The 17,377-nt window shown below is 33.3% G+C and overlaps 1 protein-coding gene across 3 annotated transcripts; it reads left to right on the forward strand.

The window, feature by feature from the left end:
- The first annotated feature begins 6,132 nt into the window (after nucleotides 1-6,132).
- LOC105158471 (COP1-interacting protein 7) lies at nucleotides 6,133-16,904 on the forward strand. 3 transcript variants are annotated; one of them, XM_088878713.1, is made up of 14 exons: nucleotides 6,133-6,330; nucleotides 6,431-6,564; nucleotides 7,481-7,660; nucleotides 8,293-8,413; nucleotides 8,494-8,533; nucleotides 8,903-8,955; nucleotides 9,043-9,098; nucleotides 9,862-10,014; nucleotides 10,139-10,353; nucleotides 11,820-13,378; nucleotides 13,792-14,739; nucleotides 15,089-15,491; nucleotides 16,514-16,579; nucleotides 16,671-16,904. In XM_088878713.1, exons 2-14 carry the CDS (start codon nucleotides 6,506-6,508, stop codon nucleotides 16,736-16,738), a joined length of 3,921 nt encoding a protein of 1,306 aa, XP_088734839.1. In that variant the 5' UTR covers nucleotides 6,133-6,330; nucleotides 6,431-6,505; the 3' UTR covers nucleotides 16,739-16,904. The 3 variants fall into 3 exon arrangements, with proteins under 3 accessions (XP_088734839.1, XP_011073557.2, XP_088734838.1); XM_011075255.3 differs by having other exon boundaries at nucleotides 6,453-6,564; XM_088878712.1 differs by having other exon boundaries at nucleotides 6,133-6,564.
- The last annotated feature ends 473 nt before the right edge of the window (nucleotides 16,905-17,377 follow it).

Below are 17,377 nucleotides of genomic sequence, written 5' to 3' on the forward strand. Positions count from 1 at the left end.
TAGATGATGAAGTGGGACATTACTATTTTATTCTTGCTGAAATTTTTAAAAAAATAAACAAAAGAGTATTTGAAAATATGTAAAAAAAAATTTGAGAGTAGGTAAAATAAATAATTCATAAAAAATATTAGGCCATAAAAATATTTTAATTTTTTTAAAAAATATATAAAATTATAATTCATAATCCAAAAGTATTTGTTTTTTAGTTCACTACAAAAATTAGATGAAAATTTAAGGGAGAATAACGGAATGAGTTCGTTGTTAGATGGACGTTAAGATCAAGATAGTACATTCGTAATTATATTAAATCTTAAGAAAGGTGGCTGTATTTACCTTTTATTTTAATAAGAAACAATATGATTTTCTAAATTAGTGCCCATTTGGTCCTGTAATTGAGCATGCCAATTTTGTATTTTTTTTTAGTGCAAAATACAATTTTTTGGTTGTTTGGCACCTTTTTAATAATTATTTTTTGGGTTAAATTCTATAGAAATCACACTTTGATTTTATAATCTGTAGCTTTTAATTTCACCACAATTTTTCGTTTAGTTACTCATTATCCGCACTAAATAATTCTTTATTTTCTCATTGACTTAAAAATGAGGTTACTTAATTTTGGGAATTCATGTACAGCCTGTATTTGTATAAATTAATTATGAAAACATGAATCCAAACACCATAAGTAATTCTATCAAGATTAATTGTCTTATACTTAAGAGATAGTTATATTTATGTCCCTGATTTATAATCTATTCACACGAATCACTCCTATTTTTTCCCATTACAAAACTATCTCTGACAGCTAAAAAGTATGAATTGTTTGTGTAATGATATTGATATTTTTAGATAGTGTAGGTGTAATTTCTTAAAATAAAGGGGATACGTGTAAATGATACTGAGAAAAAATGCAAGCAACCCCCCTATAATATTGCAAATGAACAAATTACCTTCTGATAAAAAAATAGCAACTTATCTCCATGTATTTTTTAAAAATACAACAGTTTATTCCCCTGTATTTTTTAAAATGAAGCAGGGGGAGTAAATTGTTGTAAAAGATACAGGGAGATAACTTGTTATTTTTTTTTATCATATGAGAATAATTAGCTCATTTGCAGTATCACAGAAAAGTAAATTACTTTAAACCCGTAATATTGACATTACTAGTTAATTGTACAAGTAATATTTCACAAAATATAAATAATTTTTGTGAATAAACCATAGTTGTGTAGAATCTTTCAAGTTCTTGAGCTTCTCATTTTTAGTATTAAGGTGAGCCACTATATAACTTCTGATTTTAGGAAGACATTGAGCCGTATTTTGGGTTAGTCCCTATACATATTAAATGTCCAAAATTGTGTTTAATCCAAAGTACAGGGATTAAAGGTGTAATTTAATCATGAACAGACATTGAGCCGAATTTTGGAAGTTTCCTTTTCAGCTTCCTGTTGCAGATATGGGACACCCCTGTGATTTTCTATTTAAACAATGAAAATAAAAAATGCGAGTCCTGAATTTTTAATTCCTGATCTATTTTGTCTAATTCATATAAATTATTATTATTTTTTTAAAAAATTATATATACACTTATCAGAAATATCAACATCATTTGTATAAATCATCTAAATTTTTTAAAAAAATTATACATACACCATCCAAAACGTCAAAAATATTACACAAATTATTACGGTTTTTTTTTTTTACTGTTTAGATGATTTCTGCAATTATAAGAAAATAGGGATGATTTGTGTAAATAAATTAAAGGGTTTTAACGCAAATAATTTTTTATAAATACCTAAATATAATAAATAATAATAAAACAAAAAAATAAATTAAATTTCTTCCCCTATAGTAAAATAAAATTGATGTCGGGAGGGTGGGAATCACGTGACCCACCGTACATTCAATTACCATAATAAAATAATTTCAATCTTTAAAAAATTATCATAATAATCTTCAACACTACAGATCAAGAAATAGATCAATCAAAGTCCTTCAAATAAATAATTATTTCACCAGACAAACACTGCCTAAACTTATGATTTGAGATAGCGTATATACTTTATTTTATTTATATATTTACAATTTTATAAAGAGATAATTATGCGTTCTTTTTATAAGATTTAGTGTAATTATGTATAAATTTTTTGTAATTTGGGAAACTATATCTAATACCCTGAAGTTTCTATTTTCTTCTAACAAATAGATGCATGCGTTAGTCAAAATTCATGAAAATTTGCTGATCAGCAAAAAATTGAACGAAAATCTACATTTACCCTGAATTGACTTATTGTAGGTCAAGCAGATCTTTTTCTAACCAAACTGCATTTTCACACGTGATAAAGGAAGTTTGGTTAGAAAAGATTTGTTTGTCCTACAATAGATCTACAAATTAGTCGGGGTAAATATGTAAAAAAAATTTATTTAATTTTTTTTAATGTTAGCAAATTATATAAATTTTACTAATAAATGTAACTATTTTATTGATTGGAAATACATATTAAGAGTATCAGACGTAATTTTAAAAACAATAAAAAATTTGCATATAGTTATACTAAATTAGTATAATAATGTAATTATCCATTTTATAAATAACGAAAACTATTTGTATAATTAAACATAACTTCTCAAAGAGATAATTAACCTTTATGATAATGGAGCGATAATTTTAGTCCAGATTGGATTCGGTCAAACTTAATTCAATCAATAAGCGATACACTTGTCGTGTGATTGATCTACAATTTATAAAAAAAAATGACTCAATTATATAATAAATATATTACACTTACTCTATAATTAATTTAATTCGGACGAGAATTTTCCGAACAGTGTCTGCAGGTAAAAACACATAAGCATAGCATTTGTGGTAAATATGTTTGGCCGACAGCGGGCATTAATAAGTAGCCTTACATTGAATGTGGAACAACATTAAAATAATATGGAAATGGCTTCAGATTTGTTTAGTTCTATTAGGACAAATTTTCATTATCTGAAATTTAATCAAATAATTCTCGTTTTTTTATTTTTTTTATTTCAGATATTACAAAATAATATATATATAGTAGAACTTTTATAAATTAATACTCGATAAATTAGTAATTTCTTTAAAATAATAATTTTTCTTAATTTTGACTTAGGTAATTATTTTTTTTATTAAAAAATAATTAGGTAATTCTATAAATAAGTAGACGTTTCGCTAAATTTTTTTACTTATAACTATTACTTCTCCGCACTCGCACTCTTGCATTTTGATCACTTCATGATCTTTTACTAAATTTAAGCACTTTTGGTAAAATATAATTTTTAGGGATAATTATATTTACATCCCTTGATTTATGATCTGTTTGCACAAATCACCCATATCTTTTAGCTAATTACACATACATCCACCAAAATATCATTATCACTTACACAAATCACCCACTTTTTTGAGAACTTACACACAAATGTTAACATCATTACAACAAACTACCCCTATTTTTTGCCGTTGAGAATAATTTCTGTAATTATGTAAAAGACAAGAGTGATTTTGTAAATAAATTATAAGTTAAGGGATGTAAATGAAATTATCCCTAATTTTTATTGCAAACTAGAAGCTGATGTTTTAACAAATTGGCGTTTGGGCATCTACTGCTGTTTGTTCAATTTTTAATGGTCATTATGAGTATGGACCCCCCCTTTTTATTATTTTTGTTCATTACAACGTGACTAGATTTGTTGCTCCCTATTCTTATTTTTCTATATATATATATATATATATATGTAAAAGATAATTTACAATCATTTTTTTTAAATTTGATATAAATATATAAATACGTAATTGTTGTTTGAAAAATTACAAATGTCTTTTGCATTTTATCGTCGATCTAACTCAAGCCCATTTCGTTAGCCTTCGTTAGGTTTCCATCAAATTTTTATAATGAAATGATCAAAATGCCCTTTTACATTATGAATTATAATTTTAGAATTTCTTAAAAAAAATTTATGACCTTATGGTTATTTATTTTACCTGCCCTCATTTTTTTATAATTTTTTAAATATTTTTATTTTAAAAATTCAGCAAAAATAAAATAGTAATTTTATATCATCATATAAGGATTACATAATTAGTTCTGATGTGAAAAACTGTTCCATTAAAAGCGAGTAATTGAAAGTAGCAATTTCTCATTATCTTCATCACCCTCAAATTAGATATAACTAAAGCATAATATTTAATTCAAGATGTTTCATATTATACTATCAAACTAAAAATAAAATATCTCTAGTTTCCCCCTCTAAATAGATTTTTTCTTTTTGTTTCCAAAGGGCCCTTATTATGTTTTTTGAAGGGTACTAATCTTTTCAATCCGATATCAACGAGCATCATACCCCACAAAAACGTTCTCTTTCAGGCCTTTCAACTAATCAACTCGACCTCGGAGAAGCTTTTGCTAAGACTCGAGCGGTTTCTTGAAAACTAAAAAATAATAGTAATAACTTATCAACTAAAATTCTTTAAAAAATAAATATATAAATCATAAGAAATATAATACTAAATAATTATTAAAAAGGGGTTATTCCTTCGCTTACTGTGCAAATTAGCACCACCAACTATGAGCCACTAATGAGGGCCTTTTCCGCATACTTTTTCACCTTTTTATCATTTCTTTTATTCTCTATTATTTTTCGTCGCACGTTGTTTCCGTGAGCATATAAAAAAAACTTTGATATAAGATGATAAGTAAAAAAAAATTGTTAAAATAATAAATTATAATTTTAGTAAAGTGAGAGAGAAATGTGGGGTATTGGGTAGTTAAAAGAAAAAATAATTAAAAAATTATTGAAATTACTAATCGGACCAAATATTTTTAAAGAGAAAAAATGAAATGAAGGATAAATTAGGGCAATATAAAGTTGGTACGACCAAAAAGTTTTTGTTTTTTAATAATAGTATAGATATTTATATTTATATTTATATTTATTTATTCCCCCACTAAAGTCACATAAAGTTAGGTGGTTGGAAGGCATAAAATCAATATTACAATTTTGGAGCGGCTCCTACCATTATTAAAACAATTAAAATAAAAAAGTTTTGTTGAATAAAACAAAATAGAAAAGTAATAATTGCATTCAAAATTATATTTATGGTGTTATTTTTTTACCTTATGTAAATGATTTTCTTTTAATATTAATGTCCGTGGGTAATTTTCTTGAGGTAGTATTAAAACCTAATTATTTTAATTCTATTTTAAATTGCGGATACGACCTGACCCCACCTCAATCGAAGCACCAGTATGTACGGATTTATCGTGACCAGTTGAATTTTTCTTATATATGTGATTTATGTGAAATTGTATAACCTAAAGAATTTATAAATATTCGTCCTCCATGCCCCAGGTACCTCCTTTTGCTACCCTGAAATATTTTACGACCTTTATCATTTTTTTCTTCACGATCTATCTGACTCAGGTATCGGAAAGGCTATAATCGAAGCCTTTCTCGTGTGATTCTTACAGTTTTATGCTATATAGATCTTCATTTAAGGAGAATCCAGACATATTTGATCCATTCTGAAAGAGTATTTGACGCAAGTACAATCTAAACTAAAAATAGTAACATCAGGTATACGTCTCGAAAATGGTTCAATCACATTATTTTTCTTTCAAATAAACCTTAAAGGTATGCATATTATAATATGATTACATAAAGTATATTTAAATGTAACGGGACGTAAAAAATTAAAATTATTAGAAAGCTTATGGTGGTTAAATTCACTATATAATTCTTAAATTACATAATTTTTAGTCAATTTTCAAGAATTAACGACACCAACACGCTCGTTTTTTACTAGCTTGTGATTATTTATTTCATAAGTCGTACAAACATAATTATAATATAGGTCTACGTAGAGGTTGTTCATTTCATAGAAGACATCATGTGCGAATATTTTTTATTTAATTTTACTTTTTTGAAAGAATTATTATTTAATAAACTTTTAATTTTAAAAATCTTAATTTTTTAATAGCTCTATAATTAAAGCCCTCGCTTTTTAAACCGTTGGAGCAGAGGGGAATGACGGATTTGCCCTTCACTTCTCCCTTAATGACCTTCCTTAATTTTCAACACCGAATCTAAGTAAGAGAGATTTTTTTTTCAACGTTTGTTTCTCCACTCTCCTCTGTCCAGCATCCGAAGTCACACACACACACTCTCACTTTATATATACATACAAATTATTGTCTCTACAGCCTCTCTCTCTCTCTCTCTCTCTCTCTCAGAGTATACATGGAAGTATGGTGTATTTAGAGGTGCCTGTACACATGTGAGTGGAGGCCTTTGTTGATCAGAAAGCCGGTGAGCTCTTTCTCTACTCTACTAAAGTTTCTATTTGAACTTTTAGTGTGGAGAAAGGTGTAAATTGAACGTTTTACGGCAGATTTATGTGTTTTGTCAGTTGTTTAACTATTTGTTTCAAGGCATTTTTTTCTGGTGAGATCTGGAGTACTAGAGTGGGGAGTCAGTCGACGGTATGAAGCACAGTACTCGACTCAGCTCGGCTGTTTTTCAGCTCACTCCAACCCGAACTAGGTGAGTGTTTCATCCTTGATTTCTTTGACTACTTAGAGTTTCATTTTGTTTTGTGTTTTGCGACGTGTTTAGGTTGATTTAAGAGCGTGTCGGTATTTCTTTTTTTTTTTTTTTTGTGGGTGGTGATATGAATGAATTGACGGTGTGGAGTTATTCTATTTCCATTTTTGCTGGCTTAGCAAATTGTTTTTGTCCGTTCTATTTTGGAATATTTGGCATGCACGGCGGTCGTTATGTAGAGATATTGTTAAAGTTTCTTTTGGCATTACTGATATAAGTGGACATCCTGAATTTTCAGTTTCCAGCAGCCTTTTATTGTACAAATGTAGGAAAGACTAGGTTTTCTGAAATTTCGTCTTTATTTTTCTTAATAAAATTTTTATAGTGCTAAGGATGATAAGGTTGAAGAATTGCAAGGACCATTGCATGGGGATGTGAAGAAATACTGTACTGGGTGGATATCTGAAAACTTGAAGCATTTTCTTGGAAGTTGGAGGAAACTTGTTTCACGAGATTGATTAGTTGAAAAAAAATTGAATGTTTAATGTTTGCCATTGGCTCTGTTTTTTCTCTGTTTGCTTGGTTTTAAAAGATTTCAAATGTTTACTGAATTCATGTTAAAGTTTTGTAGAGATGTTTGAGAATTAACATGACAAGTTCTATTTTCAAAGATGTTACTCCATCTCACATTGCTTGATGGCATGAAGAGATTTAGTCGTTGTCCTTGGTATAAGAAGCATTGACATGTTGTCTTACTTCTCATTAGCATGCTATTTGTCTGCATTTTCGGCAAAGTGATATTTTGTGAGCAAAATGTCCTTATCCGATGGTAATGTGTTGAAATGTGCTGGGAGAAATGCACGTTACCACACCTTGGGACTTCGTGCTGCAAATCTGACAGTGTTTTCATTATCAGGTGTGATTTGATTATCATAGCAAATGACAAGAAAGAAAAGATTGCCTCCGGATTGCTAAACCCATTTCTTGCACACCTAAAGACTGCTCAAGATCAAATTGCTAAAGGTGGTTACTCAATTTTGCTTGAACCAGAAACTGGAAGTGATGCAGCATGGTTTACAAAGGCCACTCTGGAAAGGTTCAGGCGCAATATATTTTCTCTATTTATAAAATCTGCTTGCTTGCTTATATCTGTTTCTATAATTGACTTGGTTAAGTGGCCCCTAGTGACGATGTGTATTAGCAATTTAATATGTTCTCATGTTCTAAGAAATTCTAACAAAGCATCTCTTTTAGAGATTTAGTTTTAGAATAATGGCATAATGATAAATAGCCTTTTTACTGATGACGTTAAGTCAAAATTGCTCAGTGATGGTATCAAATAATTTTAGATGATTTTTTCTTTTCAAAATTTTTTATGTCCACTGACACATTAAGCTTGGAATTAAGGGATGATAAATGAATTCAACCTTGCAAGTCATGTGCCTATGCCTTAAGAAACTGCATTGTATGTGGAATCTTTTTGAAGCTTGTAAAGCTTAAAGCTCCGGAAGCTGGTAATTTGCTGCTGATGTAAAAACATCCTACTTAAGTTCTTAACCTATTGGTCATCCAACTGATACATGCCGAGACGAAATATGGGAAATGAACACCTTAACTTCTTTGCTAGCATAAAGAAATCTCATCCAGAGGTCACCTTATGTGCCATTTTAAGATAAAGGAAACTTCTGCAAATATAAGCACGTCCTTAACTTTTTCTGCTTTCGACAGGTTTGTTCGTTTTGTGAGCACTCCAGAGATCTTGGAACGTGTCTACACAATAGAAACTGAGATTTTACAGATTGAGGAGGCAATGGCCATGCAGAGAAGAAATGATATAGGGCAAAGCATTGTAAACTACTAACAAACAGGATAATTCTCTTTCTGCTAGTCAAATGTGTTTTATTTTTATATTTTTCTTTTTATTGACAGGTGGAAAACCATCAAATAAGACCTCCGGGAGGCTCTGAAGGTATCTAAGAACCATAATTGTATGTTTCAGCATTCCATTTCCTAATGATGCATTGTATCTTTGAATTTCTTTTCTTTCCTACCGAGTCCTGATGATATACCTCAATTATAGTGGTTACAGGATTCTGTTAGTTTTTCTACTCTTGTAACCATTCTTTTTTCTTATTAATTCAAGTTAGAGCTAAAATGAGAGGCTTTATGAGGGCAGAGATTGATGCTCTATCTTGGTGCCTCTATCCTTATCCATGCTCACTAGTGCTGAATATAGGTTTTTCCATTTAATAGTGAATATTGCATAAGATATTACACGCCATCATTGCCCTTTCTTGTGAGTAATCCTGTATGCAGCACTAATGAAATTATTGGGCAGGTGAAAAATCTGTGCCCCATGCTAATGAGGAGAAAGCAATTGTCCTTTACACGGTGAATAAGCACTCAGCATGCTCTTTCTTCTGATTCACTTTGTTACATGTTATCTTACTCTGTCAGTGTGTCTCATTTATATGACAGCCTGGGGCACCAGCACCTGAAGCAAATGGGTCATGCTCGCAGGAGGGAAATTCAAAGTATGTAATGCAGTGCCATCATAGAATACACCCTGCAATGTCTATGGTCTTTGAGAAACTTTTTGTTTTATATTGTACTGGTTCTTCTTGTGAATTAAGTTCAATTATCTGGAATTTTTGCACCAGTATCATGGAAAATGAGAGATATTCTGCACAAAGGAATTCCCATGGTGGCACTTCTAAGATGACACATTACCTAGATATCTCGATTTATTCCTCTTTTTCTTGGGATGCTTTTCTAACCCATATGAAGATTTTGTCCTGATCTATTCTATCTTGTATGTTTTTATTGAAGATGTTTTTCATCTACCCGAGTGATTTTAATATTGGATCTGGATTATTTTTCCCTGGGGTTTCTATTCATATGTTCCTGGAAACTATAGTCCCATTATTAGAAACAGAATGAAACTAGGTTTCTGGGGCCTGGGCTTACAACTAATAGTGAGGCCACTGGGTTCATGTGGTACTTTTTAGTACCAATGCTAAACCATCCTCTTGAAATTACTGAAGAAGGCATTACAATGTAAAAGAAAGGCATCTTCCTCTTAATGTTTGAAAAAGTTTCTCCTGGATTTCATGGAAAATGTTCCACATGGCTTCGCGAAAACAAGTAAATTTGACTTGGATCTTTATGATTGGTGATTGCTGGTTGCTCTTACCTTTACCTTCTTGAATCGAGGAAATTGATAAAGTTTGAATCCAAATAGTGAGATAAAAAAAGATTAATAGAGCTAACTTGTGCATGTTATTTGAATGTTACTAGAGTCCAGCTTCTGAAAGTCCTTGACACCCGTAAAGCAGTGCTACAAAAAGAACAAGGCATGGCATTTGCACGTGCTGTAGCAGCAGGTTTTGATATTGGTCACATGGAAGCTCTTGTCTCTTTTGCTGAGTGCTTTGGAGCCATGCGTTTAATGTAAGCTCCTCCTACTTCTCTCCGATGCCTGGCTATTATGTAGATGATTAGACTCAGAATCATTAAACCTAGAGGTAGCTTTATTTTAGAAATTTGTTTTTAATTGTCTAAACTAATTCAACAGGGAAGCATGCTCAAGGTTCATGGATCTCTGGAAGAGTAAGCATGAAATGGGGCAATGGCTTGATGTTGAAGCATCAGGAGCATTTTCCACTCAGTCAGACTTCACAGCTACGAATGCATCCTGTATTATTCTTTCTGACACACCTAACAAATGTGATATATCCAACCATATGGCTTCAGATAATAATGGGAAATCATGCTCAACAAATAATGCTGGTATGATCAAGTCTTTGTTTTTCACAAAAATATACATGTTCTTATTTTATTTTCAATGTCAAAAAAAAAAAAAAAAAAAAAGAAAACAAAACATTCATACTACTCCACCTTTGTCATTTGATGTCCATAACTGCTGTTACATGCCAGAATGCTGTACAGAAATATGGTTCAGTTTTTAATGTCTAAGAATTCAAGCAAAAGAGGGTTTTTGTATATAGTTCTAGTATGAACTTTTGAAGATCTATTTACCTATAATTTCTCAATTTCTCCTAGTTTGGCTCATGCATCTAGGTTTACTTTCATGGGGGAAATATGGATGCAGGATCAGACCTATTAAATGGCTGATAAAATGCCTCAGTTTCTGAATTCTTACAATAATAGTTCCCTATGAACTTTGTTAACTAGTGGAAGAATCTCTCTCTCTCTCTTGGTGTGCCATATTTTTATTCTAATATTTGGTCTAGAATTTCCTTACTGTTGTCTTTCAAATATGAAGATTAATCAATCGGCCTCTCATATTCTGTAATTAACTCGCTCTGCATGTTAATAAGAGTAAAGTTTTTATCATTATTTTCTTATTTTCCTTTCTTGTTCTTTTAATATGTGTGTTCTGAAGTGTAGTCAAGTTTCCTTAATGTCTTTGATGAATTTTCGCTGAACTAATTGTGACAAATTTTTTGTGTTAATGATGACATTAAGATTTCAGCGTCTCCTGTAGAACTTGTTTTGCTTATTGGTAGTGTAGTTTGAATCACATTGATCCCTATTTCCACACCATATTTTTTCAACAAATATTGTTTTACATGCCCTCCGCAAAATGGATTTTTCTTTGTCTAGCTAAGGCTGTAACTTCAAATCCTTGGAGTATGTCAAAGATCAGAAGTTAAGCATATTAACTTTGGAATCTGGGATCATGTTTGCTAGAAAACCCCTTCTTGTCTTCAGAGTGTCATTGGAAGATCTTACATCTTACATCCTGCGGTTGATTTTTGTAAAAAGGCAAGATGCTATAGCATTTACTTAGCCGTGTAACAGCATTGAATTGATTTACAATAATTAAATTACTAGGAACTACTATGTTGTCTGCTGATGAGCTGTTGTAATATCAGAACGCACAAACTAACTTTGGTGTCCAGAGGAAAGTTAGCCTTGAAACTGGAACAACCCTAAATGAAAAACCTGGCAGGACCACTTTTAAAGATATATCCTGTGTCTTGGTTTCCACTTTATACTTGTCAAGCATCTTCACCTGATGTCTGTTTGTGATGTGCAGAGGAGTATAATCGCTAGTTGCTAAGTCACACAAGTTACAGGGCGTTTATACGTGTCTTTTAATTCACAAATATGCTCTAAAATTGCTTAATGTTCTTCCTCCCTACAAAATCGACACCAGATTTTAGTTGTGGCATCTTCTTTTATCTGAGAGATGGTAGAGTTATCATGTGTTTTTGTTTGGCCTTTGACAGATAACCCTGTCTCAAATGGTCAGCGAGAATATTTTCAAGGCCAGTTTCCTCATCTTGCATTCCCTCAATGGCCTATGCATGCTCCGCCAGGTGCCCAACCAGTATTTCAAGCATACCCTGCGCAAGGAATGCCGTATTATCACACTTATGCAGGTAATGGTCCCCCTCTTCAGCCACCGCACTACCCTATGGAGCATTCCACGCCGAACTTTGGTCCTCATTCAGGACAGAAAAGGCAATCCCTTGATGTTAGGGATAGTAATTCTGGGTCAGAGATGTGGGAGATGGACAGAACAAGATCATTGGATGACATGGCATCAGATGAAGAAATTTCTCAGAGTCGGAAATCACATAAAAAAGCTGGAGGTTCAAAAAAGAAATCGGGCATGGTTGTTATACGAAACATTAACTATATCACTTCCAAAGAGAAGAAATCTGGTAGTGAAACAAACTCAGATTCACGTTCGGATATTGATAAAGATAATGAATACTTGGAGGCTGATGGTAACAATGTGAATCATGAGAATAATAATAGATCTTCCAGACGTAGAGGAGTGGATAAGTTGAATCTCAACAAGGATGACATCTCTACTCTCGGGAAGGATACTGATGATCGACACTGGAAGGCATTTCAAGATTGTTTGCTGAGAGGAACTGATAAAGATGCTCGTGCTGATAATGAGGGCATGTTTGCAATGGAGAAGGATGTGAAGATAAAGAGACAAGCAAACAAAGCAAGTGATGATCCATTGGTTCTTGGGGCACAGGACAGAGGTGAAATTCAAGATAATAGGATGAGAGACTTCCGCAGAATCAGTGGAAGTACGTCTTATAGGCCCAGGGGATCACGTGATGAAGTTTTATTTTCCAGTGCAGATAATGACTTAAAGGGAAGCAATGATCATGCAGATATCCAATTTGCTGAAACTAATCGAAAGAAGATTTTATTTAGTACAACACATGAAGATTTTATTATTGGCAATCAACGCAACCAGGCAAATATCAGGAATTCGTCAGATCCACTAGTTATGAATGGTTTTCAGGGTGCCAGCAATAAATTAGACAGAGATTCTTCACGTGGAATGGTTGATGAGTCTTTAATTGTACCATTTCGGTCAATTTCATTACAAGCTGAAGGAACAGAGAGAACTACTCTTGATATAGATTCTGAGATTCCATCCAAGTATCAAAAGTTGGAGTCTGAGGGAAATAAGAAAATTGTAAATTATGAGCCTAATGATTTGAGCATGATGCCGGAACGGGGGACTGATAAGAGGTCCTTTGGATATGACCTTGCTCTTGACTATGAAATGCAGGTCTGTGCAGAAGCGTCAGAGGAGAAAGGGAAAAAAGACGTTACTGATGTGAAAGGTGGGACAAGGATATCAGACAAGGATAGAAGGTCAAAGGTTATGTTGGACTCTTTGCAAAAGCAAAGAACTGGAGGCCCAATGAGAAAGGGCAAATCAACAAAGATGAGTCCTTCAGAAGATGCAAGAGCCCGTGCTGAAAGGTTAAGATCCTACAAAGCTGATCTGCAGAAAATGAAAAAAGAACAGGTACAGTACATTGAAGCTTAGTCTCACCCGAACCAATTAAATGGTGAATGACTTGACACACCATGTGATTATTTCACTCTTCAACTCAAATTACTAATTACATGGCTAGGTGTTTACAATTTTTCATATAATTGGTTGGATCTGGCCACAAACTGTAGATCAGCATTTTTGGCACAATACTTTCTTATTTGTTTGAGAGGCCACAATTTTGGTAATAAGACAAATAGAAGAGAATCAATTCTCATATCATTTGTACACAGAAGTGTACTAATCGTCAATATATGTGTTGGATAATTGTCAATTTATTCGTCCCTTTCTTATTACTTACCTGTTGGATCTGGTGTTTTACATGCATAATTTTTATGATTTTACTTTCAATAAGCTTCTATATTCTAAAATTTAATTCTGCACAGGAAGAGGCAGAACTAAAGCGGCTTGAATCTTTAAAGCTGGAGAGGCAAAAGAGGATTGCAGCTAGAGGAGGTTCTGCTGCTGCAAAACCAGCTACACTCTCTCCTCAGACAAAGCAATTACCATCGAATCTTTCTGTTACACCAAATAGGGGTTCCAAGTTCAGTGACTCAGAGCCTGGATCATCATCACCCTTGCAGAGATCCAAAGTACGAACTCCACTTGGATCAAGCGAGTCACATAAAGCCTCCAAAGCTAGTAAGTTAAGTGAGGGTAGCCACACAGCAGGGAATAGGTTAATAAGGTCCATGCCATCATTGTCTGAGGCAAAAAAAGAAAACAAGGGGCTTACACCTGATCCTAAGGCCACTATGTCTCGGATTAGAAGGTTATCAGAGCCGAAAAAGATCACCACTACTCCTGTTACTACGATAAAAAATCGAAGTGCCGAAGCTGTAACAAAGCGGAAGTTGTCTGAGGGGCCTGAGACAAACAAAGTATCTGCTATCATCAATCTTGATAAAAGTAAGGCTTCAACGCTTCCTGAATTGAAGATCAAAACACCTACATCACATGTCAATAAAGGTGAGAACAGATCAGCAGTAAAGGACAAAGAGGAGGTTAACAGAACGAGGTCTTTCATGTTTCCTGAAAATGCTGAACAAAATGTAGATAATTGCAATACAGTGCATCAAATTGATGCAGATGACAACCCTATAGTTGAGAAAACTGTTCTTGTGCTTGAGCTTGAGAAGCCTTCTCATCCAATTTTGTATTCATCAAAAGGAAATCAGGAGGTACAGGTTCAGCAGCACAAGAATCATGACGAAGGAGAGAAAAGTAATGTGATATCTGAGTCAGCGCCTATACGTGCCCCCCCTTCGCACATGGATCGAGTTGACAGAGAACCCATAGCATGTCAACGCCAAAAGCCTTCTGATTATAACAAGGTAGGATACGTGAAGCTTACATGTTTTGTGTATTGTATGAAACTATGAATTGGAATTTGGTTATAATTTAGGTTCAGTTTTAGATCTTTTTCTGTTCAATGCTGCTTATACTATATGTAGTACACTACCACACTGCTTCAATCTGGATGTTCAAGGAGAGAAATTCAGGTAAAGAAAAAGTCGTGTACCATTGAATTTGTGTGGATGCTTAAGACACCTGTTAAAGGGTGATATTCTTGACCATCTATCATGAGAAACAAGTGTAACTTCCATGGTTAATCTTGGTACTCGTCCTTTTTACTCAGTAACAATTAAATCAAGTATTTTGATAAAATTGCTCTATTATCAGGTGAAAACTGCCTATTCAGAGAAGGATCCTCCCAGCGTTGCCAACATAACCATGACTGAGAAACCTTACCAGGCTCCTTATGCTCGTGTTTCCTCTCTGGAAGACCCATGCACTCATCATTCAGAGTATGGCAAAGCACCACTAGCAAGCTTGGAAGTGCTGTCAAGAGCTGAAGAAACTGTCAAAACACGTGTTCCTGATGTAAAAGCCTTCAAAGTGGAAACAAAGAAAGTAACTCCTGAGAAGACTCTTGTAAAGGAAACATCAAAAGGTCTAAGACGGCTTTTGAAGTTTGGAAAGAAGACCACATCATCAGTGGATCAAAGTGTTGACTCAGAGTGTAGTGGTGGTACTGGTATTAAGCACCATGAAAATGCAAGGAAAACAGCTTCAACAAGTGAAGGTGATGTGCATTTCTCCAACCTGAAGACTCCATATTAATCATATGTAGACATGTTGGCTCTGCATAATTAGATCGTGATACCTCTGGCAGATTGGATAATTTGCCATTTTAATAGCTAAACTGATCCTAAAATAAGGAACCAATGATCTCTTTATTAGTCATCATATATAAATATGCCAAAAGTAGTAGACATGTCCTATGTTAGGGCAGTAAAAATGATAAAAATAGCAAAACTCTGGATTAAGCATGTCTTTCACCAACTTATTTTACAAAGCCCTCATAGTCATTTGTCACCATGCATGAAGCAAGAACATCAGTTTATTTGTGAAATAACAATTTGCATGAATGGCCTTCTTATGGAAACCCCAAGAAATGAGGAGTCCTTTGACATGCTGTCGTGTCGTGCATCTGATGTTCTTAGCCGTTGAACTTCTGACCTGGTATTTGAAGCTCTTGTAAACTTACAATAAAAATAAACAAATAAATAAATCACGAGTACTCAAAACCCAAATTTCTCTTTCGTTTCATCATATTTTCAACTTAAAAGCATTATATGGGCAAAGGATCTTGGAGTTTGCTTTGGTGATGATCCAACCCTACACATTTTTGCAGTATAGATTAGCTTGGTTGATCATCCATGCTGCCTTCATTTATATGTTTGCTTAAATTGTATGCATTTCGGGGTCGTCCTATGTTTGTCTATCTTAATATTGAAATTAAGTTGAAATACATTACTGGTTCTTTAGTCTATACCAAATACAAGCAAAAGAATGACAATTGCTAATCTATGGTGTGCTTGATATAGAAGATGAAATCACTTCCTATCTTTGATTTATCAAAATTGAGCGCTTTAAATATATGTGCAAGTTTGTGAATACCAACAAGCAAATTGGAAAAACCCAATAACATTTTGTGCTAGATAATCTTGGGATGCCACTTGAAGTTATTGACGGTTATTTTGCACTATAATTTTATATGGCCAACTTGCTGATGTTTTCTTTTCTTTGTGGCTGCCAATTCAGTTTACACATTAAAGAATCTAATCTCTCAAGATGAACCATCTAGTGCTGGCAATGCTTCACAAAAGAGTAAGTACTGTGGTTGCATTGATGTGCCTATTTTATGTTCTTTAGCTCCTCCGATTGAAGAATCTTATCTACGATTCCTACTTTTCCACAGCATCTCGCCATTTCTCGTTATTCTTGCCCTTCAGGAGCAAAACGAGTGAAAAGAAACAAGCATCATAGATTTCCAAGAATTTGAGGTGAAAGATCCAATTGCTCTACATCAATATATTGTAAGGAAAGAGGAACAAGTCAATTGTATATCCGTAAACCATATATACTTAAAAATCCAAAAAATCAAAATTTTCTACAGCTCCATCTAATTTGCTTGGAGAACATCTTTGATTCATCTGGGCTACCTTTTGATCATCGCATGACTTGGTTCGTTTATCTCGTCGCACTTAAATGTCTTGAAGCCTACCGTTAATGCATCACATTGATAATCCATATTTCTCCTCAAAGTTTTTTCATTTAGTTGCATTATGAATCTACGATTCTTTCCCTCTTTTCAGCTATAGAACAGGAGTTTCGTAATTACACAGGAGATATCGATGTCGTTTGCTTTTACAACGAAGGTTCTTGTTTGTTGAGATGTAACTTTATACAGGTAAGGTTAGGACGTCATGGAACTTCATTGAACATCTGATGCTTGAAATGCAGCTTTTTCCAATTTCTGCATATTATTTATGCATTACTGTAGGATCAATTCTAAACATGAATTGGAATTTGTTCAACTCCCGCGTACGCCTTCTCCATGCAAGTCTTCATTATGCATTATCTTTCTCTCCAAAACGAAGATTTGAACTCCTACTTAAATTTCTG

The sequence above is a fragment of the Sesamum indicum genome, linkage group LG3 (genome assembly GCF_026168435.1).
Source record: "Sesamum indicum cultivar Baizhima isolate 11 linkage group LG3, ASM2616843v1, whole genome shotgun sequence".
Taxonomy (NCBI): Eukaryota; Viridiplantae; Streptophyta; class Magnoliopsida; order Lamiales; family Pedaliaceae; genus Sesamum; species Sesamum indicum.